The sequence below is a fragment of the Apaloderma vittatum genome, unplaced genomic scaffold (genome assembly GCF_000703405.1).
Source record: "Apaloderma vittatum isolate BGI_N311 unplaced genomic scaffold, ASM70340v1 scaffold9091, whole genome shotgun sequence".
NCBI lineage: Eukaryota > Metazoa > Chordata > Aves > Trogoniformes > Trogonidae > Apaloderma > Apaloderma vittatum.
Window position 1 is genome coordinate 98801 of NW_009698507.1, and position 24024 is coordinate 122824.

Sequence of the window (24024 nt, forward strand, 5' to 3'; positions counted from 1 at the left end):
TCATTGACTTCTCTTATTAGGAAAAAAAATCAAGACACAGCAAATTGCTTTCAAAACCACCTATCTTAAAGCAGAGAACTGAGGCACAAAGTGCAGGCAGCTAACAACACACTTCCTTTGAAGCAAGGGGAAAAAAAAAGACAAAAAAAATCACAGCAACCATAAAGACTCTGAGGAGAGCCCCAGGATCTCTTCCTTGCTAGTTAACAGGGATGTAAGGGTTGCCCCCAGGCTACATTCACCTTTCCATCAGGCTAAGCCTGTTACATTCCTTTCTTGTGTTCAAGCAGTTGTGTTTTACACCATCTGATGAAAAAACTAGAGGCAGCAGATGGGAAACCACATCCACAAGGAATGTCAGCACCTCCGTGTCATTTGCAAGGCTGGGAGTGGGAAAGGACCAGTGGTGTATGTCCCAACAGTGTGGTCCAGGAGGAGAGAGACATGACAAATCTGAATTGATCCGGCATGTAAACTTGCTAGCTTAGTGAATGACTACTGAAGAATTAATATCATTAAAGACCTATTGCAAGAATTTGATCAGCCTCAGCCTTAAAACGAAAATGATTTTTAAAAAAGGCTATGGCAAGCATCATGATTTAAATGACATTTCTTCACATTGTAGTTGAGTTTTGGACAACAGAAAAAGCAAGTTCTTGGGCAAAGATTTAAATATACATAAAATCCCCAAATCTGCCCCAAAGATATCCACAGCCAATCATATCTATGCTATAAATATTGTTTTGGGGAAGCTATGACTCGTGGAAACAAGTGCTTTTGTTTACTTGTTTATCTCCACTTATACCAGCATTTTGATGCCTTGATAACAGGTATGAAAAGCAGGAATCAGTCCAGCATGATTTTTACAAAAACTTACTACTTTACATGAAATTTTATAGGAACACAGTCTCTCTTTCTACATGCTCCATTTTAAGGTTTGAGCATCTAGGTATCATGAGAGCAGACACTGGGAGTGAAAACAGCCCTTTCACAGCTGCTCCAACTATTCTATAGGTGCTGCAGACTTGATACACAGCACATCTACTTGTCCTATGAGTTTACAAAGAAGCATACAGCTCCTCTCTCAAAACACCTCAAAAAAAAAACTAACCAGGGCAAAGATAACAAAACATAGGGGAAGACCTTCAGGGAGGAATGAAAGAAAAGTTCATTTATAATGAGAAAAGAAGCGAGATTGCTTGAAGATACAGGTTAATTGCAAGGGAGGATTTGAAGACAGAGAGAAAATGCTTGACAGAGAACAAGCAGACAATCATGGGAGTCACATAAAAGGATGTATAAAGCTCAAGAAATAAGAATGGGAATAGATGATGTGAATGCATATTAATCTCTCTTTTTTCTTCCAGAGACTTACTCCAAAGTTAAAAAATCCACTTGCATATACACCATTCAGTTGCTGAATCCATCAACACACCCCTGCAGACCCATCATGGCTCTAGATTGGCCTCGTAAATCACTTGTCCCAAGACAATGCAATTAAGCCTAATTAACAGATGCCTTTATTCCTAAACAGTCTCTTCCCAAGGGATGTTTTAGCTTTTGGTTTCTAAATTAGCTCAAGGAGCTAAATTGCTCTCATCTCCTTGGCAAAGAAACAGTCCGTTTCTACCTTAGTATAGGATACTTTATGCACTTGGGGGCACGTGTTGCTCTCCATGAACAGTTTATTCATACGTTAGTCCACAATTTGAGTCCACCAGAACCAGTTACAAACCCTTCTGCAAGAAGCAACGTGTACACTTCCCTCTGTGGCCACTGACTCCTCACCTTGCTGTGCTCAGCACAGCTCCCTGAAAATATCTACATCGCTTCTCCAGATCCTCTCCTTGGTGAGGCCAGGGTGCTATTTTTTCTGCTGAAACAGTAGCACTGAGAGCTGATAGAATCCAAGGGCCAGTGAGAATTGGACCATCTTAGTCTATTATTCCTAGAAGCACTTTAAATAAGAGCAGCTTTAGTTCTTTCCTATACAGTGGATATAAACCAATCCTCCCGACCTTTTTTTCTCAACTCACATTGCTCCAAAGCTAAATTATTTTCAGCAGTTTCATGGAAACCTCAGCTATTTAGTTTGTGGATTAGATGGGCCTAATTCAGAAAGAAACAATGTGGTACCTCCTCACAGATCAAGAAAATAAGGAAAAAATCAGCTAGAGCTACCAACCTTGGAAGGGTTGAGCACCCGGAACAAGTGGGAAGGAGGAGATGTATGAAGCTGGAATAATGCATCTTTTGTTTATCTTTCGCCAGGGTAAAAGTTCACATACCAAAAAGCTGTTCAGGTCTCCATAAAGAAGCAGCAAGAACCAATTTGTGCTCTGGCATTTTCATCATAATTAAGGTGCCAGAAAGGAAAGCGGTCTAAAAGAAAGGGTTGATATCTCACCTCTGTCTATGAAGAAATCATCTGAAGATTTCTTGTGTTTCTCAAAGCTAGTATGAAATAGTTACCCTTTTGTTTCTTGTACTTTGATACCTTTTTGTTTTATCCTATGGTAAAAGCTGACACTTTTCGGACATCAGCTGCTTCCTGCACATACAGTATTTCCTCACATCACACAAACTTCTTTTAAACTCTACCTGCTGCTAGTCTGTGCTAAAGTTAAGCCTTGTTAAATCCTTTCATTTTAAACACTAGACTGTGTACCATTTCCATTTAATCCTCTGCCAAGGCTTATCTATTATTCTCCTGGATGCTTTACATACATTTATTTCTCTTTCATCTTTTTAAATTGTGCCTTACTTTTCCTTACAGGGATTTGACTAGAACTTCTTTTCTTCTCCTGCCTCAGGACTCATTGAGTTTGTCCCCTCCTGTCCCTCATGCCAGCTGACAGCAGAGCTGAACTCATTTTGAACAAACACATTTGCAGCTGCAGACAACTCCGCTGTGAACACCTGACTTTTCCCATACCTTCGATACTAGATCCTCACATACATCCACATTTCATTATAGCTACTTTGCTTTGTAAATTTTAGTTATTCTTCTTTTAAGAAATGGGGAATTTGAGAAACAGGAGCAGTGAAAAAAAAAAACAAACAAAAATAAACATACAAAAAATTTTCCAGAGACTAAGAAGTTAATCAAACAGAATTTCAGTATTAGTAGGTTACCTTAGTGCTCTCTGTGTCTTGGAAACCTCTGCTCCACAACACAACTGCATTTTTGTGGGAACTTGGTGGCACAGGATCAGCCTGCACCGACCAAACAACTTCAGGAGTGTTTCATAGCTCTACGCTGTCCAGGTCTTCTTTTATTTGAAACCTTCCCATAAAGAAATCACTCCAGCACAATTAGCCAAGAAGATATTGCATTGTGATATATAGAGCAGGTTTTAAAAAAGCTATTTGAGTATTAAAAGAGACTTCAAAGGAGGTGAGATCATGAGAGAATAGGGATGTATTGGACCCATATAAGACAGATTCAGTTTTACTGCTCTAGGAGGAGACATAGGGGACTAGGCAAGGACTACCCAACATACTTGGGTACAGATTTTAATTAGGATGGTTACAAGATGTAGCTTTCAGACCCATGGCCCTTCCAGTGAATTAGAGAACTATCCCTAGCCAAGACAAGGAGTGCAGAACAGTGTTTGCAGTGACAAAAAACAAGAAGGGGACCTGCAAGTTTGTATTATCTCCATCTGCCAGCCCTCAGACCTAAGGACCAAGCCTTGCTTGTAGGCATATAAATCTTTTGCCAAGTTAATGAATCACCAAACTTCCTAAGATCTTGTGAGAAGCTTACATCCATGAAGAAGAGGAGTGGGATTGGTGTTGCCCTTTGCCTGCTGGAATGTGCCACGGCATTCCCAAATCACATCGGTTTTGGGGTGAGAAGGTTCACATTTTGGCTGCCACAACCCCGGTCAGCATTTTCAAAGCAGGAAGTTTCAGCATGGCCCTAGCTGCTGGTGGCAAGGCTGTTAAATAAAAAACTCTCAAGTTACATTTTAAAAGAAAGCAGCGGCCAATCAGTGTTTTTTTCTGTCCAGGGAGCAGGCTCTGAACGGAGCAGCACCAGCTGGAGGGGAGAAACACAAGCATCTATTCACTTACCCTGTTCTTAATAGCAAGATGCTGGGCATGGACGAAGAGTATACTTATGAAAAAGTTAACACAAAATATCTAAATGCCTTTGGTGATGGGCAGTAAGCTGAGCTTGGAAGTTTAGAATTCAAATTTTGGTCTGACCTGTTTAATATTCAATAAATATGTAGTTCTTTCTTGTCCCAGCTTCAGTCAGTAACAGGAAAAGATACTTGGAAAGCATTTTTGGTCTGCCTCTCTGAATCATGGCAAGAACAAATTTTTTTTTTCTATTAAAATACAACACCTTATTTCAGTATAAAAATAACTACCTAGTCAATAGCCTGCAGAAAACATGAAGGATGAGGCAAATTAAAGAAATTCATATAGGTGGGTAAAGTGACTTCTCTAATATTGGCCACGAGTTTAAAACAATCTTTCACGCAGTTCAAATGACAAAAGCATATCAGCTGGATTGGAATTTAATTACCCACTTATGTGTGGACCCAGATGCAAAGAAACAAGCGTTTGGTGCTTCTGTTTTTCGAATGAGGTTGGCCACTGGGTGTCATCCTTGATTCAGATTACAGGCAAAGACTTTTTAGATACAACGTAAAGCCTGCAACTTCCAGTGCAGTTAAATTCCATTCTATTTGATTGTACAACACGCAGCAAATTGTTCTGCATTTAAATCAGCTATAAAATTGAATACTTTGACATAGACAAATTTGCCTTTGTCTTGCTGCCTTATTTGGAGACCTGAAACGGCTGGATGATGTGGGAAAGAGAGAAAAGTAATGCAACCAGGGCATATTAACTACAAACAATTTGATGAGCGATTATCAAATCTCACGAAACATGAAATACCTATGATTAAATAATGCAAAGAGTCTATGCAGGAAGTTTGGTATTATGTCCTTAATTGGGCCCCAGGCTGACAAATCCTTTTTTGTATAGGCAATTGTATTTAAGACATTCACCATCCAGACTCAGTACACAAGTTAACGAGTATGTATGAAGAAGCTGGTTCAGAAAAAACTAATTGTCAGCTCTTACCTACAATACCAAGCTAGTGCTCTCAGAGAAGTTTCAAAATATTATCAAGGAGGAAAAAAACCTCAAAGTCCTTAAGATTTTATTCATTTCTCCTATTGCTACTCAGTGATTTCTAGCTGGCTCACACATTTTTGCTGTTCAGCATCTTCCCAGCTCCCCACAGCCCAGAGGTTTGGCCACAGAAGCAATGTCTGCACCTAACGGAGGAGCAGGGGGAAAAAACAAAAAAAAAACAAAACAAACAAACCCAAACTCTTCCCAAAAGTGATATCCAGATATTCAGAATATTTTGCCAGTGTTCAGATGCGAGGATCGAATCAGCTCACAACAGGTCACATATCATCCTAATGAGTTATGAGTGACTGAGAAGAACTTATCAGTGTTATTTGGTTATCTCCTGGGAGTCTAGACAGTCTGAAACCAGCACATAGTGCAGCAAAGCTCCTTATTATAATATTGTTCCGCTTTGAAACCTGATTTAGTTTGCCTTCTTTCAAGCTAAAAGAAAAGTGCCAGCAATTTCTCCAAGCACTACAGACAGAAAGAAATGGTTACATTTGTTGATGCATTAAAAGTATTAATCTGACTCTTCTTAACACATACACACAGTACAGTCACATAACTTTAAACAACAAGGTTGGGTGTTTTTTTTAATGCAGCTAACCTTAGCTGATAGCATCCCTTTTCATGGATTAGACAGTCTTTGGGAACAATCTCCATGTAATGTTTCCTAGCTTTACCAGTGGATATAATTTTAATGAAAACACGCCACTATTAAAGAGCTATTTAGACACAGAGCTGAAATTGTCTTTGATTTTGTGCACCAATGAAAGACTTCAATGATTTTTTAAAAATCAATTTTTAAAGGAAGGTGTTAAATATTCTCTTTATGTTAAACAGTCTCATAGGCATGATTTACGTTACTTGCTTTTAACATTAAAAACATTCTCTTTTATGATTATATTTAGTGTAGAACTGATAGCAGACTGCAAGGAGGAATCTTATTTAAGATGTGAGCATTTATACTAACAATTCCAAAATTTACTAAAATTAACATAAAATAATCTATCCAAGCTAATAAAGTCAGACAACCAAATTATTTAAACTCGTACTACCATTTCCATTGACGCAACAAGTCAGTAAAGAGTATTAGCCCAAAGAGATTTTTCTGAAGCAAGCAATTTCTTCTCCATCTGTACATATATACGTGCATATAAACATAGACACTTATGTTCATAGTCTATAACTAGGGATCTAGATACTTTCTCACTCCAAGATGTCATTCCAAAAGGAAGATGTTTTCCTCATTTATACTTCACAGCACCTTTTATTTGGGGATAGAAATATACTTACGCTGGTGTAATACTCTTGGAATGTTTCTCATGAATATAGGCACCAGCAAGGCCTCCTGCTCCAGAATTTAAATACTGCAAAGAATAAATCAACATGTATGTGTCAAGCTCATTATCTGTAAAGTATAGCCCTATAAAACAGACCAATTTCAACATTTCCAGTGTTTTCTAACTGGAGAATTTAACATTTGTCTCAAATTGCTGATGTAGGTAAAAGCAGATGCAATTTTTCAAATTAGTTCTAAAAATATCTTTCTTGGCTTACATATGATAGTTAAAGTTTAACAGACAAAATGATAGGAAGTTGGAATATGGATGAAACAGTCCCATATCACAATATACATAGCAAAGTCATCAAACAATTAATCTGGCTACATCTGTCAATTCTTAAACTCAAGAGAAGTCAAAGGAGCTGAAGATACCTTTTTCTATGGTCGGAAATTATTTATGTTTAGCTAAGAATATTCTCTTATTTAGACACCACTTAAGAAAATCCTATAGCTGCAAGACCTTCTTGGTGTAGGAAATAAAAGAAAAGTCTTTCACGCTGTGACCGCATAGCAGAGTGTGCTTCAGAGCAGGTGTTTAACCACCAGTAGCATCCATCTCACATTCACAAGACCTTGCAGGTCATTGCCACTACTTTCTTTTGGAACCTCTCTTAAGAAAACCAACATGAAAATCAGTGTCTATCTCCTCTTTGTGGCTGGTTCAAAGATTCGGCCAAGTCTTGATCAACCGTTCACATACAGTTCTTTTAAATCTGACCCATTCTATAAGTGACATTATTGAAAATAGCCTCAAACAATGAATTTGTTTTACCTTGTAGGAGCACCAGGAGGCAAAATCTACTCCCCAGTCATGCAAATGAAGTTCAACATTCCCAACAGCATGAGCCAGGTCAAATCCAACAAAGCAACCCTGCAGAAAAAAAGACATTTAACGGAATACCTACCAAAATAACGATCACTGTAAATTTGGGGGGGAAAAAAAAGTGTATTTGGATCTGTATATACTTGCTCTCTATACAGGCATGCTACCAAGTCCCATCTGTTTTGAGTTATTGTTAGAAACAAGTTTTCTATACCAAACACATATAGAAATAATAAATTGGTTTGTGGGCTTGTCTTCAAGGTCACTTGGATATGGTTTAGATTCCTATGCAACACATTGATCTTTAATTACTTTTGTACTTGTTGCAAAAGCATTCTGCCATTTCTCTGTGAAAAGTATTGTATTTGTCATAACCACAGCTCGCACAGGGCGCTGGAGAGAAAGAAAAATATTTTTAAAAAAGAAAAAAAAAAGCATAAGGACATATGGATCAAAAAGCAGCAGTTTTATACACCAAATATCCACTGGATGGCAGCATTTTTAAACTAAAAAAGTTCTAAGCTTTGCTATTTATTTAAGCACAGAGAACTAAGACTGCCTTTTGTGTCTGGACTACAAAATTGAATGCTGTTTTGCATTTTACTTTTCAAACACAAACATCCTTCTTGCAAGCAGCATGCTAGGAATAAGAGCAAGAGCACAGGCTTCAAAAACATCAACGTCCAGTAATAAAACAAAGGAGCTCTTTTAAGAATCTCTAGCTGTTTCTTGCACGAAGGGAGCCTTAACTAAATTATTTAAACAGTGCTTTGGTATGTTTAATCTTCTGTATAAACCAGATAACAATTTGAATGAAGCAGCATTTTAAGAAGATGCGACACACTAATTCTAACGGAGGTGTCAGTGAAGCTATCAGCTTAAGAAGTTGCTCCAAAACGATGGGAAGAAAATTGGCTGCCATAGCATTTGTGCGATCCAAACACTGGAATCAAGTAGCCCACCCTGCACACCCTCGGTGGCTTGCCTTCACAGGGACATATAGAAGTTAAGACGAATCAGCTGAAATGGTGAAGCTAAAGTCGAGAAGCTGAAGCACATGGAAGGCACATGGGAATGCTCACATGCAGAGATGAAATAGCCTTGGTTCAGAGAAAGAAGCTACAGCAAACCAAAGCCAGTCTGCTATTGAACGAGGTTTTCCTAGGGTGTTAAAGCATTAACTTCAAAAGTCCACTTGACTGGATTTTAAGAATTACAGAGATCACTTCGTACACATCCCACAAAACCTTTTTTTAAAAACTGCTAGGAGAGATTCATCGATTGGAACGGTAACCAGGAATACTGTGATACGCCGAGAGTCTTGTAGAGTGCCTGTGTCTGGAGTTACATCAACAAAGTTAAAACAAAACTAAAAAAAAAATTACAAACCACAGTAGTTGTTCATAAAAAATCATTTAAAAATGATTACATTTAATGCTATGGTAATTCTTGTGTTAAAATCAGTTGTCCTTTCCCTGTCAGCAAGTGGTAAACTTTATAAAATATTACGTTCCAAGCACAAGATTACAAATTGGGAAAATGCACTAGATGGGATGTAGGACAAGACTCCTTAGGACACCAACAGCTTGGATGTCCCAGTGCTCGTGGTGATGAGGGTCCATCACTGCATCTCCACCTGTACCCTCAATGGGCAGAAACTTTCCTGGGCACAGAAACCAGCTGGCACAGATCGGCTTGCACCCACATCACGCACTGGTAGCCCTCAAACAGGACAGCCAGCCGCAGGTCATACTCCTGAACTGCTTTCACTGCTCCCCAACCCTTTGAAATTGGTTGGTAAACCATATGGGGTACTATGTAACTTACTAACAAGGCACAGCCTTAAAATCTGGGTTCAACTCTGGCAGGTTTCCTGCATCGTCTCCGAAACACCCACTCACAGCATTTCGCTCAAGTCGACATCTGCAAGATGGGTGGTGCTGGTCTGCTCTCTCTGGGAGGCGTCTGGCACTCGAATCACACAAACAGCAAATGTTTAGCCACACAGATTGCATGGAAAAAAAAGTAAAACAAACTGAAACAGCCCTTCCCGCACACACCGCGAGGAAGAGGAGCCGTGTGGGAGCAGCGCTTCCCCAGACTGGGGGGGAAGACAGAGCTCTCCATCTGCTCCGGGCGAAGGAGAGGACGTGTGCTCTCCCCTACCTCTTCCGTTTCATTCTCACATCTAAAAGTCATTTCTGCGAAGTGTCTGGGTAGCTGCTGATAACCAGCAGGTAACAACTCAGCATGGACAATGACATTTGGAGAGAGGGAGAGAAATGACAGCTTCACACCAGCAGAGCTGGGACGTTTAGAAAGAGAGACAGGAAAAGAAATGAAGATGAAGGATCTTAAAGCTCTTCCCACTGGGACTCAAGAGATTAAAATACTTTACATACGGTACAGAGTCAGTGGAAAGTACAATACAACTTATGAAATGAAAATTGTATTTGAAAGCTATAGTGTCCTAAAAGTCAGCCATTTCTCTGCTTGAAGAAGAATAAAATGACTCAACCCCCTCTATCCTCCAGAGCAAGTTCAAAAGCATGAAACAAGGAAATCCGTTACATCCTCTTCAGCCTGCTGATGAGTGTCTTGCACGACACATAGTAATTTTGATTTATCTGAGAGACCTAAGATGGAAAAATAGCCTGAGGTAATTTTTCAAGCTTAATTTAGTTCATTTAATATTTAATGACTTAATGAAGCTGTCTATGTGCAGAGCTTTCACTCTGGGAGGAATCTTAACATACATAGAGAACTTAGGAAATTGGCTTAAAAAATGTAAAAGGAAATCAGTAACTTAATTCATAAATGATTGACCTCAAGAATCCTAGGACATTTTCCAGACCTCCTGAGCTTGCAGATGAAATTTCTAGCCAAGGCCTGATAGGGTACAACACCGCAGGATTTTATTTCAATTCTACATTAAAAGAATTATTAAGACCATCTGTGTAGGATGTTTCTCTCTGCGACACTGGCTGATAAGTGAATTTTTTTCTCCCCTCCTCTTCTCAAGTGACATTTCCACTTTACATTTTCTCCTTCTGACTTTCTTGCTTGTCAGCTCTCCCCAACCTATTTTCTGTTCATGAGCATGGGGTCATTCACCAGCCTTCATCACCAGGAAGGCAAGTCTTGCATTTTTGAAATGAATATGACTTTTCAGGCTTATGTTCTTTTAACATATGTTTGAAAGGATATCCAGCCTTCCTGGGATAATATGTAATATATAAAATAATCCTTCTAACCACTGCTGGTTTCATCAAGTCCTGAAGCTCCTGAAGGAGATATAGTCTTTAAGTCCACACAACTATGTCCTGAAAACTTGTCAGGCTGCGGACAGGCACTGGTTGGATGTCACCAAACAGAAATTAAGCCCATACACATCACTTAGATGCTCATGACTCTGGCTTAGCGGTTGTTTTCTTGTTCTTCTTTAACCCAATGGCAGCTCTTAACATCAGCTCTGACCTGGGAAATGAGGGAGGAGCCAACTTCTTTGGAAGATCCAGGATTTTGGCCTTTTTGGTAATGAGAAACAGCAGGATACAGGACTATTGCTTACCAATATTAAGGCAGAAAACTCTTCATGAATCACTGATTTCTTAGCTGTTCAAGTAAATATTTGCCATATGCAGATGTTTAAGGTGTAACATTATGTTACACAGCAGTTTGTGTAAACACATAAACATCATTTGACCCACAGGGCACAATCCATAAGAACACTGAGCCAAGTGTATCTGACAGTAGGGAAATAAAATCAAGGTTGGCTCATGGTTTGCAAGCCATATGGGTTCTCAAGTAGTTCTTCAGGCTGAATTAACTTTACTTTTTAAATACAATAATGACATTTCAGGTTATGAATCTACCTGGATCCCAGTCCTAAATGCTCTAACCACAAAGAAGCTGGCAATTAATCTTTTTCTTCCCCCCTCCTTTTCAAAAATCTCTGGAAGAGAGTCTCTTCTCCATTATGGCATTTCTAATAGGCACACAGGTGGAAAAGGGCCTTTGGCATCTATCTGTGCCTGTTGGAGTACAGAACGGCTGTCAGAAATCACTCTCCTCTTCAGTAACCCAATACAGTCTCTGTACAGATGTGCGGTGCCCTTGTGCATATCCGTGTGGAAGCACGTACCCCTGAGTTAATATCATTATTTGCACTACTTTATAGAAATTTTAAGCTGTCTCCACAGAGCCTGGGTTATCTCCTCAGATAATATAAATATAAAATCCATTTTTGCTCCATATAATAAACTATCAGCCACTACTTTTCCCCAGAACAGAGGTTCTCAGCCACCTTGGGGTAGTTTACAACTTTTGGTGAAACAGCATCACTTCCACTTGTTCAAGCATGTGTCCTACAGTCCAGAGAACATCTTCAGAGAGGTGGTAAGATGATAGGCTTTTCCTAGGTTACAGTCAGTAAAATACTGGAAGACCCTTGAGGAAGGTCCCATGAAGCTGTGTGAATTTAATACACAGACACATTTCACCCTGCAGCTGATTCCTCCCTTTTCTTCTTGGTTTTCTGCATCCGTGTCAGAAGTGGGTTTCGTTTTGTACTGTGTTCAGGACTCATTTTGTCTCCAAGTGCTGCTTTGTGAGAACATTTCCCTTTTTACTTCCCAGGGGCCCTGCACTAACTCTCACACCTGCTCTGCTCTCCCGGAGGAGACTTTACCACCACTTTCCAGCAACATAACTTACTCCCTGACCTCCAGAAAAATTTCCACTGCCAAGCTAACAGCAACAGAAGATGTATAGACTGTTGTGAGCCAGGAACCACTCCAGAGAGTTAAAACATCAAATATAAATAGTTAGTCGGTTTGCCAAAATTCAGCAGTACTAAATAGGCTTATCCTTCAGTAGTTTAAATCTTACATGAGATAAGGTTCAGTGGCAAAAGACTGCCTGTATGGAAAGTCTGGTGACCTCCTGTTGATAAAAAGACTTAATTAAAAACTATTTTCTCCTGGATTCCTAAAGGCAATTGAGATGCTTTAAGAAGTTTTACAGCTCTGTCCACAGAGCATGCTGCCTGCAAGCTCGGAAGGCTGAGTCATCATTAAAATACAGTTGTCTCGTGATGTTGCGCTCCGTGTTGTGCCTGTCTTGGGAAAACTGATCGGCTGAGCCTGAACACTGCTGGCTCCATGGGGAGCTCACCTCCCTGCTTACTGGGGCAAAACCTGCCACAGCGTGGCTGTGGAGAAAGAGGAAAATCACAGAAGTCTGCCAAAAGAAGCAGGAATCTAATGCAAGCTAGCTTTTAAAGAGAGACTAGAGCTGTGATTACCTCCTCCTCCTTCTCCACTGCACCTCTTGAAATTCTGTCCTTCAAGAAAAGCCCTGCAGAAGTTAATAGTCATGAATTATCTCTCCATATATTTTGTTACACCTGCAAGATCGCTCTCACAGGCCTATTTCCTCATGCAGCACAGAGCTCCCAAAGGATCTGGGAACAGAACGCATTTCCTTTTTTTATCAGAGATTCCACACATGTTCTGTTTTGTTCTACCAAAAAAAAAAAAACATAAGGAAAGTAGAATTTAAAAATATTTCATGAGGAAAATTGATCTAAAATTGCTACTAACAGAATGAGTCTGGAGCAATCCTACCTTTTCTTGGCCAGCCTTTGTTATTCTAGGGATGTCAAACAACTGTCCTGTGTAGTACTGCACCCCACTGAACAGAACAACAGCAATAGAGTCCCCTTCCTTCTCAATTACAGCAAGTATATCTTCAGTCTTCAAGGTGTCCTCCCCCTAAAAAAAAGTTAAAGCACAAGTTTTACATCCACTCTGGCAGTAATGAAACTGTCATTTCTTATTTCATAATCTATATTTTACCATGAGCCATGCTGCTTGCATAAGGAGATCAAACACAAATCCTTAGGATGGTAATGATATACAAAGGTATCGCTATGAAGTAATCTATCAGTAAGCTACCTGACCAAAAAAAAAAAGTCATTAGTAAACTTATCTTGAAGGTGCCAGTTATATAAAGTCTATTCACTTCATATTCTAACATGTTTCATACTCTTTAATATTTTGGACAGTTTTAATTTACAGTAAAAAAAAAAATTCTTGGTGCAAAAAAAACATGTAATTTGTGTGTGGCACCTGAAATTTGTGACACCCACAAGACTTGAAAGTTGTCTATTAGTTTCACTCTGTACTTTTTTGATAAACTTGGTATCCCACAGGAAGCTATTAAAAATCTGCCATATTTATATTTCAAAAAACAATAAGTCTCACATCATCAAAAGTACAAAAATCCCCAAACCTAGGGTCATTAAATATAGAGGAATTTTGATCAAAAAAAAAAAAAACCAAAAAACCAAACTCTTATTTTTGATTCTTTATAGGAAAATTACTGCCCCATCCTCCTCCCGTCTTCCTTGCAAGGAATCATGTAAAACATACCACCACCTAGGGATCAATTAGGCAGTGAAAACCTAGAATTAAATTAGACTTGTTACTGAAAAGAACTTGGACAAGATTGTCAAATTGCGAGCAACTATTACTACCTCAACAATCTTTGCAAATACATCAAGCACTCAGGAGTGGGCTCTTGGCTTGCAAGGTGACTCAGATTTCAGAAGCAAAAGGTCACCATCAGTTTATAGTTAGGTGGCAAAATTCTTAATACCACAAAAGTGAAGCAAGGCAGCCTTTCAAACTAATCTGAATTGTATATTACTCAAAGCAGACCTTTCCCTTAGTCTGCGCTGATACACAGGCTGCTGCTGCTGCTCATGTTGCTGCAATCTTTTACCTCAGGTCATTAAAAGGACATTGAGGTTTCTCAATGAGCTACTATATTTTGCACTTCTCCCTGGATGCTGTCAGGTCTTGCAAACAGGAAAGAAAAAAAACCCAACATTTTTTTTTTGTTCTAGTTCTATGAGGCAAATGCACTAGTCCAACCAGACAACTATAAAATAGTTCCTAATACCAAAAATCATATACACAGAAAGACAATACATGATTCATAAATTTTACCTAAAAGCATTAGTAGAAATAGATTATAACTTCTGCAGGCAGACACTAGAATATTTGAGAATATATGACTACTCTCTTATGACATATGCTTCTGCCCTTAGCAATAGCAAGTAGAACTGACATATTTCTCACTAACCTCCCGCGGCTGCATCATGAGCATGCTTTTCTCAACATCAAGCCCGTGAAATCGGAGTTGGGACTCAATAGCATACTGGAAGAGATTTCCACGCAGACCACGTTAGCGCAATTACATGATAAAAAAAACTAAAAGAAAAACGGACAAACATGTGAGAGCTTCTGAGGAGGGATTCAGATGCCTGCCTTTCACTGGAATTAACAGTTGAAAGCCTTATCCAGCTCCACTGAAAATTTCATAGATTTCCATTAGTTTGGGGGAAAAAAAAATCATAATTTAATTCACATCAACAGGCAGCAAGAATAAAGTCAAAGTCTAAATACTACAGGATCAGTTCATGGAGCAAAATGAAGGTGGAAATGTGGTGGAGGATGTGCTGTACTACGTGCCAGCAAGCAAAGCCTGCACAGGTAACAGAAAAGGAGAAGACTTGACATCTCCTCTCCAGGGATCCTGGGTGGCTTGGTGGCACATGCTAAATCCCAGGCTGTCACACAGACACCAAACAGGCTTTGGTCAACATGTATTTGCTCTCCCATGCTGTTCTCACATTTCCGGTTTGCTGCACAGCTGGGAGGAAGCAGAGAGCTCACACTTCTCAGGCTGTTTTTGAAATCCTACCCACCGATTTTATCCGTAAATAATGGTTCTGGAGATAGCATAAAAATCAATGAGTAATACTGTAAAATGCTTGGAGATTGCACGACAGGAACTGAAGTGATGGCAGTTGCACGGTTTATTACTGAAGTACCGTAGAAATTTGAGATGGAGTCCAAGTCTACAAGTGCTTCTGGAACAAATGTGGGATTAGTATGAACATTACTTAGAATGAAGGCAGTATGAGGTATTATACACAACTGCGTGACCACCTTCATTGCAAATAAACCTCTTAGTAGCTTGAGTCATTTTTATCGCACCTTAGAGATCAAATTATCAAATTCCATGAGTTTTCAGAGTTGATGATCAAGTAGCATTGGGCCACAAACCCAAAGATTAATTTAAGTCGTGATGCATGGGCTATTGTCTCCTATTTTATAGCAGACGAATTACATTTGAACTAGTAATCTAAAGTGCTAAGAACAAACATTTCCATCTCTTTCGGGGGATATATAAGTGTTAATGTTGTGAGTTTGTATTGATTTAGTTTCATAAAGTAAATCAGCAACAAGAATTAATAGAACATTTACAACTTCAGTTGATTTAGGCCAGTAGTTTGCTCAATGTCTTTAAAAAGACTAATAAATCAATGTGCCCATTCAATCTTTTCCTCTTGTAACATTTTTTATTCGAACAAAAGGAATAAAGCTACAAATCTGTAAAATATGCTGAGCTCAAAAGCTTCTGACAGATTTTTTTTTTTATTGTAATGTTACTTGGGCAAGATGAGCTAATAAATATTCAAAGCAGGCTACTGATATTCTTTGGGAAAATATGATTAATAATACAAATATGGTGAAATATTAATTTCTTACATGGTCAGAGGGAAAGGCTTTGGCTTCTAGAAGAATTTTATAACGTCTTGGAGTAGGCTTAAAGAAAGATAGCTGTTAAGAAAAAAAAAAACCTGTTAAAGCATATCTAAGCAGAGATGAGAGAAATGCTCCCAGCCTATAACCCAATAATAAAGACCATTTTACTTTCATGGAAACTACAGAGAAACCCCTAGAAATTACAAATATTTCTTTGTCCATATAACATTTATCAAAGTAGGAATGCATTATAATACTCTATTCCATATATCCATAACAAAGACCTCAATAATCTAGCAGTGAAAACTTGCACTTACAGGAATTGATGGCAAAGCTTTGACTGGGGCCAGGGAAACTGGGATTTCACCCAGCTCCATCCCACAAGCAAAAGCAGCAGCTGACGAGTAGCAAACTGTGAAAAGGAGTTGTGTTTCCATTCCTCCCCTAAAACACTAGTTATTCATTCATCTCCTCCTCCAAAACAAGTCTGACCAAAGGACTAAGCCATCTGGCAAGTCTTCATTTCAGCATCTTTAGGTGAATGGTCTTTCCTTCTCATCTCCTTGCGTGGAGATGAGCTGGGCTTTTCGCCATGCCAAGAGGACCAGGTGAAGACTAGGAAGCTCTGCTGTTCACGCTAGCAGGGCTCACACACATTGCTCAGCATGGGATGTGTACCTGAGCAGTTTGGCATAGCTCCATCTAATTGGCTTGTACTTTGCCCCATCCTTCCCCGCTTCAGGTTTCTTAATTTAACAAAGGTCAGAAACATGTAACGGAGGAACAGAACTGAGCAAATAAATCTGTCTGTGAACCACACAAAGTGAAGCTTCACATCTTCATTCAGTTGAAACAAGTTTCTGGAAATACTAGAGAACCAGGGACAGGCTGTATGCAACCACAGAAAGACCTGCACTTGAGGAAGCCAAATTTATGATTACTATGTCATAAAAATCAGATGCTTTGCAAAATCTTAGACTTACATAAAACAGTATAACTCAAAATTTCATCTCCTGTATGCAGCTACATTATAAGCTTCATTGAAATTACAGATCTATCTTGCTCACAGTTGAATTCTTGTCTCTTAAAGTTTGAAATTTTGTGTGAAATTCAGATTTGAGAAGTTATTTGTAAATGTTTCTTAAATAACAAGGTACTCTCTCTGAGCACTGAGACACAGCACATGTGAGAACAGCTCAAACTTCCCCTTCAGCATCCTTAAAATTAACTCCGTGTCCAGATTTTCTGCATAATCTTAAGTGGAGCAAGGTCTTACACAAGCCAAAGCATCATTCATGATACCAACCCCAAGGTCTAAGAAAAGTTGGGCTATCATCCAGCATAGTCTTTGGGAGGTCCTCAGAAAACACTTTGCTTGCATTCACAAAAAAAGGGAAAATGTATTTGTCAATACACCAGCAAATAAATATTGTACAAACATACCATCTGGAGGTGCAAGTTAACTGTTAACCCATTCATCAAGGCTACTTCATGTCTTTGGGCACCTGAAATAATAATTTGAATAAATTTAAAAAAACCACAAACAAGTGGTTAGGGGTTTTCTTTATCATTTCAGAGAAATTTAGTACAACACTGAGAAAGAAAAAGTGTGTGTTTTCAGTCAACATCTCTCTAAAGACTGGACAGGAAACAAACATATGAAGTGTCATCGCACTGAAGTAAGATTTCTTGTCTGAGTCACTACATCAGACTGGCAGGAAAATACTTATTTTCTTCAAGTCGGTCACCAAAAGTGAAAATCAATGAAGTATTTCCATTTCCTGGCAAGCCATTGGTGGATTTAGTATCATTAATACTTCAGAAAAAAATCAGGTCAGAAGATTACATGTACTGCAAGACTTGCAGTCTTATTTTTGTCATAAGTTTCTATGTAAAACAAGCCAGAAAACATATCAGGACAACCATCTATTGTACGTGGTTCAGTGCAATGGCAAACCAAATCTCATGCCTAATAAGAAAAAGGAAAAAAAGGCAAGCAAATTGGCCTGTTGAAGAAAACAGACTGTTATTAACGTAGCAACTTAGCAAGAAGAAGACCTACTCACATAGCAGCAAACAGGCTAAGACAGATGCCTTTTGGCTACAGATAATCACAGGCAGAGCTAATGGAATAACAACTAATTGTCATTATAAAGTATTTTGTAACAAATTCCCAAACCCTTATCAACCACTGGTAAAAGGTGGTAGGCAGGAGGAGGGGCTGCACATTGAGCACCAAGATATGGGGAAAAGTCTATTCCTGTTTCTTTGCATTTTGCCTGGTGTCTGTTGCTGAAAAGCAGGAATTCACCCTTGACACAAATCAGCACTTTGAGAGTCTTCTTCAGCTGTAAGATGGGCTCATGCACCTTTCTTTAGTCATCCTTCCATGAGTGGAGTTCACCAGAGGTGGAGAGAGATTGCAGATGGGGAGGGATGAAGAAAAGTGGAAGAAGGCAGGGAGGACAACAGCCACGCTTGAAATTAATAATGAAAGGAAAACATGATGGGGTAAAAAGAGTAAGGGGAGTCACAAGAGAGGTGAATCCTGCATTTCTCCTTTCTCTGCCTTGGAGGGCACACAAGGTCCCAGCAAACACAGGGAAAAGACAGCAAGAGAACTGAGACACTCCCATTATAACCCCCAGAGGTTTACGGAGTTGCTACTTTGCCTGCCTAAGAAAAAAGACATATCCATGGGTTAAACAAAATACATACAAACACAATGAAAGAACATGGAAATCTGTAAATAAGAAGGCTTTTTTTATAAATCCTTGCCAAGCAGGCTTCAGCTTGTTGCTACAGAAAAAAACAAGAGCAAGTCTGATTGAGGTATTTGAGGGTCTTCTTTGCATTGCTGAAACCTCCAAGAATTGGACAGAAAGATCTGTCGATAGTTGTCAGTGACTCTGGCGAAGCCATCCAGGGGGTAAGTCAGGAGGAAAGAGATTTCATGAATAAGTTCCCTCCCTCAGATACCAGGAACGTCATCAAGTTTGTGAGAAGAAACACAAGTAGATTTAGTTTTTCATAGGGAAGAATAACTTTTTTTCCCCTCACTTAAATTCCTGTCCTTCATTTTCTTTTCTTCCCTCTGATAGTGTTGCATCTGCAAGCTTCATGCTGCTGAAAGCGGTCACCTTGTGGCTGCTCTATTGCAGATACAGAAGACAGCTATAGAGAGTGATTGCAGCTCAAAACAGGATTATATGAAGTCTTAATATTTCTATGGAACTCTTGAGGCCTGAAAAAAAGGGATGGCATCAAGAAATTGTATTGTTCTTATTTCTCCCTCTGCTCCTTCCATGACATCTGTGGCTTTCACGGCCAATTCTGCATGAGCAACCCCTCTGCCTGCTGTTCCGTTCCTGTATAAAACAAATGGTTAATCTGTAGATCACTTTTTAGCTGCATGCTAGCATCTCAAATTAAATATGACACTACATTTGTCATGTAAGTCTTGGTCTTACGTAAATTATATATTTATTAAAAGCTTTCCATTATTGAATTTCATGCCCACAAAACAAACCTCATCCGTGTCATTGGAAAACTGTTATCCTTTATAACCTGCACTGTGTTTCAGAAAGCAACCTTTCTATGATCCAATTAACCTATTACAATATTCAAAGACCCAGCACACAGGAGACAAAATTATGTTTGCTTTCTTTATTTCCTAACTTTATACCGTATCTTCAAGACAGGCTAAAACCTCTATGTTCTGCTTGATAAATCTCCTCTTTAATAAGAGGAAGCAGCATTTGCAAAGTACAACTTCAGAGACAATTATGATTGTGTTAGGCAGACACCGCCATCCTTCTCCTCTCTGGCTGCAGTGGGAGCCTGATCCTCAACAGAATAAACAAAAAGCATTTTGTAAAATGATTAAGGGAAAAAAAATATACTAAAGGGCCCCAATTCTGAAAAACAGTTTGGCCACTTCAAATAATCCTTATCACTCAAAGTCACCACAAATCTGCTAAACACTCAGTCTTCCCTCAACAGAGACTTGCCCAGTCCCGTTGTAGAGCAGCAGCCACACAGTTAATCTTGTTCTGTCAGAAGGTGATTCTGCCAAGGTTGCAATGTTTTAATAAAGTCTGGTAGAAGAAACTGAGATTACCGTCGCCGCGTTATGCCACTCGGAGTGAGCATAGGAAAAGAAAAAAAAAAAGCTTTGGCCTCCATTGACCTTGACTCCGCATTTCACAATGTATTTACTACTGTAACTTTCACTGCACAAGAAAATGGGGCTGCATTTAATAAGCAAGGTGTTATAGCACTATAAACCATTAAGTGGAGAAAGATATTTTACAGTCCATTCCTGAATAAATCTCACCAAGTAATTTTTACGTACTACTACCTAGAGTGAGAAACGACAATTCCTTCTCCATGAGATACTAAATATTGAATAAAAAACAGGGTAAAACTCTGTTTATGTTCTTACATTAAATTCACTACAAAAAGAAAACCAGAATTCACTCAACTCATACATACCTGGTGCTACACCTTTCCTGAAAAGAGTACTTAATCATAAATAGCATATTGGAAAAGAGTATTATAACATTTCTCCTGCATTTATTCTCTTAGACTTTTCATTATTACCTACAATTTTAAAAGTCAGAATTTATTACAATTCATTCATTATATGGGAAATATTAATTCATTTGAATTCTAATAATCACTCACCTAGGTTCTGAAAAAAGCATTCAGGATATTATATGAATAAAACCCTGCTGACATGTAAATCTGAGGGCCAGATTTCAGTACAAACCATATTTTATAGTTCAATTGAAGTCCAAAAAATCTGGAGAACAAAATCCAAGCTGATAACATTGGCATGTTCTTTACTACTAAGAAAAACACAGGACTATGAAACTCTTTCCAACCAAGAATTTTAAAAACACGAATAGGTTACTGGTACTATGACCTCCATTCTCGTAATTTTTTTAGCAGAAAACTTTAAAATATATGTTTAGAATAAGCAAAACTGAAATAAGCTCAGTGTAGACTGGTTATAATTATAAAATGTATAGAGTTTAGAAAGAAGAACAGAAGGGCTGATAAGAAATTAGAAGAAGTTTACGCAGAGCTGTCAGCTCCCTCCCCTTACACCCACAGTACTTTTAGTTAAACACTATAATACTCACTGAGCTGGCAGCCTCCACAAGACAGATGGCTAAGGGAAAAATAGTCCCAAGCTGACTCCCTGCTTTCTGCAGTGACTTTCAACCTAAACCTGAGGCGAAACTGACCCCGGGACCGACACCAGCAGCAGGTCAGTGCTCAGCCTGCCCCAACACCCGGAGGGGAACTCGCTGGGACCCACGTTTTGCAAATGGAGCAGCAGTAAACATTTGCAGAAGGTGATGCAGGGAAGGATGATAATTCAAGCCCTTCAAGCTTTCCTTTGGGAGATCCTGGCTCTCTCTCCCGGTTACATGACATAACATCGATGGTCTTGCCTTTTTTCTTCACTCATTTAAATAGTCATTTAAAGCAGGTAGCGCAACTACTCTCCCACTCTCCTAAGACCCCAAATTCTTCACCCTCCAGTTAACTAACTTCAAGGTTTCCAATTTAAAAGTCCTTACTATGCATCGGGCTAGTTGTTTGACTGGTGACTTGCCAGGAGAGATCAGTCAGACTAGAGAAGTCTCTAAATCAGCTGCGTTCAGCATTTCAACACCCTCCACCCCTTTATATTCTCACATTTATGTTCTATAATAGTCAAAGGATGAATATGCTGAGCTTGCCCTTGAATGTAATGGAAGCAAGAAAAGTAATTTCTCAACCTCCCGAGCAATACTAAGATCTACAGTAGCAACTTCCAAAGTCAGAAGAACAAATACAGATTTTCATTTTCAGTTTGTCCTGCAGATGGGATTGCTCCACATAGCCCAGTGATGTCCAGTCTAACTATGTTCATATTTATGTTATTTTAGCGCTTACGTCATGGACAGACCAACTGTAACAATATTTTCTTATATTTTAGACCAACTATAACAATATTTTCTTATATTTGCCCTGCTCCAAAAGTAATGTCAAGTATATTTTGAATGTGTAGCTATTTTGAAAATTCTTCAAGAAGAAGTCAGGATGTGACTTTATTTATAACTATACAAATAAAGCTGCCAATGAAACATTCCTTAATGTCTCTTTCCAGCTGTTCAGACCCCATTTGCTTCTCTTGAAGGAGAAAGAACACAATTTTCTCATTGAACATTTGTCTATAATTGTAGGAGAAATTACAAGACAATATCTAACATACAGTAGGTCAACCTAACCACAATATTTTTCCTTAGTGAAGGAACAAATGAACACAGCTCAGTCAGTATTGACAGTTTCCTTCAACAGCTAGGCTGAAATACTGGCCAAATCTCACTAAAATCTACTAACCTAGCCTTGACAATGTCTGTAAGGGTTGGGGAGAAAAAGAGTCTGCGAGAAACCCTGCCAAGATCATTTCTCTTCCCCCTTCTGACAGCAGGAACTCAAAGGAAATCCCAGTGAAAGAGTATTTCAGCAACTACACACGGCTTAAAGTAAGAGGAGATAGAGGAAATTTGCATTCAGACTTATAGGCAACTGCTTTCATGGCTGGCAAACCCACCAGGAGAAGTCTCCAGGGCTCCTTCTCAATCTCTAGAATAACCAGATGCATTTAATGCCAAGGTCCTGCAGGCTCCTCAAGGGGTACGGCGAGGTAATGGGACCTTACAAACAGCAGTTCCTGCCCCAGTTATCTGCTTTGTTGATATAAGCAGATCTCAAACATGAGGCTGGATTTAGTGGTGGAGAATCATAGAATCATAGAATGGCCTAGGTTGGACTAGACCTTAGAGATCATCTATCCAACCTCCCTGTCATGGGCAGGGCCGCCTCTCAGCTAGATCAGGCTACTCAAGGCTCCGTCCAACTTGGCCTTGAACTCCTCCAGATTTCCCCTTGTCCTATCAATGTTTCTTCAATGTATTGAAACACAGTCAGAAAGAAATATTTTTAGTATTTTTGTTACTGACAAAAGACAACTACTTCCTTATATTCTGTTTTATTTTTATTTACATTATACACTAAATAATACTACTAGGATGTTTTTTTCCCCAAATCCTCTCAAGTTTCTGGCCAGTGATAGGGTTCCCCTAGAGTCTTCTCCAGACTGAACAATCCCAGCTCCCGCAGCCTGTCCTGGTAGCAGAGCTGCTCCAGCCCCTGGATCATCCTTGTGGCCTCCTCTGAACACGCTCCAACAGAAGAAAAGCAGAAAATGTCTAGACAGAAATACTTGTTCAAAGGGGAAGGTTCACTGGCTCACTTCTAGGAGAGTGTCATCTCTCTTGGACAATGTATTAATCAGCTTCTCTAATGTTTGGTTAGTTTTCTCAAATGCTTTCTCAATTGATTCATTGGTTTTCTCAATTGCTTTCTCAATCGACTTCTCTAGTGATCTGTTGTTTTCCTCAACTACTTTTTCCATGGCAGCAATGTGAGCTTGTTGGAGACTAGCAGTACTGTCTTCATACTGTCGTGCTTTGTTGGCCACTTCACTCACTGTTGGTGTCTGACCATCTGATGCCCAGACCATTGTCGACAAGGTGTGCTTGTACATTGGTGGAGCACTCCTCACAAACATCTGGATAACAGGTTTGTGGCAGGGCATGTCATCAGGGTTTAAAATGGTTTGTGGATCGCTGTAAATCACCTCTCTCACTGCTAGTTCTCTCAGGAACTTGATACCTTTTTCCATGCTGGTCCAGTTGGGTGTGTGGATGGGAAGTTCTCCCTTGTGGGTATACCGGCTCTTAATAGCTGTCAAGAGTCTTCTCCAGAGACTGAGACTGTTGTCATCTTTCGCAAGTTCCGAATCGATGCCTGCATTATCAGATAGGGACCCCAGCTGTTTGGCTTCTTTACCGTTCAGATCAATGGTATCAGCACCTTTATCCCAGCATCGGAGTAACCACCTGTAATATGATTCACCCTCGCGACGGCCAAAGTCCTTTCTCATATCTCGCAGCTCCCTCAGAGTTAAAAGTTTGGCAGCTGTCTCTGATTCTGATTCTGAACCATCTGATGAC

General features: G+C 39.3%; 1 protein-coding gene across 1 annotated transcript in view; it reads right to left on the minus strand.

Annotated features, from left to right (window-relative positions):
* Positions 1-21547, minus strand: part of KYNU (kynureninase) — a 39474-nt gene extending 17927 nt beyond the window's left edge. Inside the window, exons 1-7 of the mRNA XM_009878046.1 lie at positions 21541-21547; positions 17393-17454; positions 15953-16024; positions 14481-14555; positions 12959-13105; positions 7281-7379; positions 6460-6533 (exon numbers count right to left, since the gene is read on the minus strand). Of these exons, the coding sequence (XP_009876348.1) occupies positions 6460-6533; positions 7281-7379; positions 12959-13105; positions 14481-14555; positions 15953-16024; positions 17393-17454; positions 21541-21547 (536 nt within the window). The remainder of the gene's footprint in view (positions 1-6459; positions 6534-7280; positions 7380-12958; positions 13106-14480; positions 14556-15952; positions 16025-17392; positions 17455-21540) is intronic.
* Between the last annotated feature and the right edge of the window lie 2477 nt (positions 21548-24024).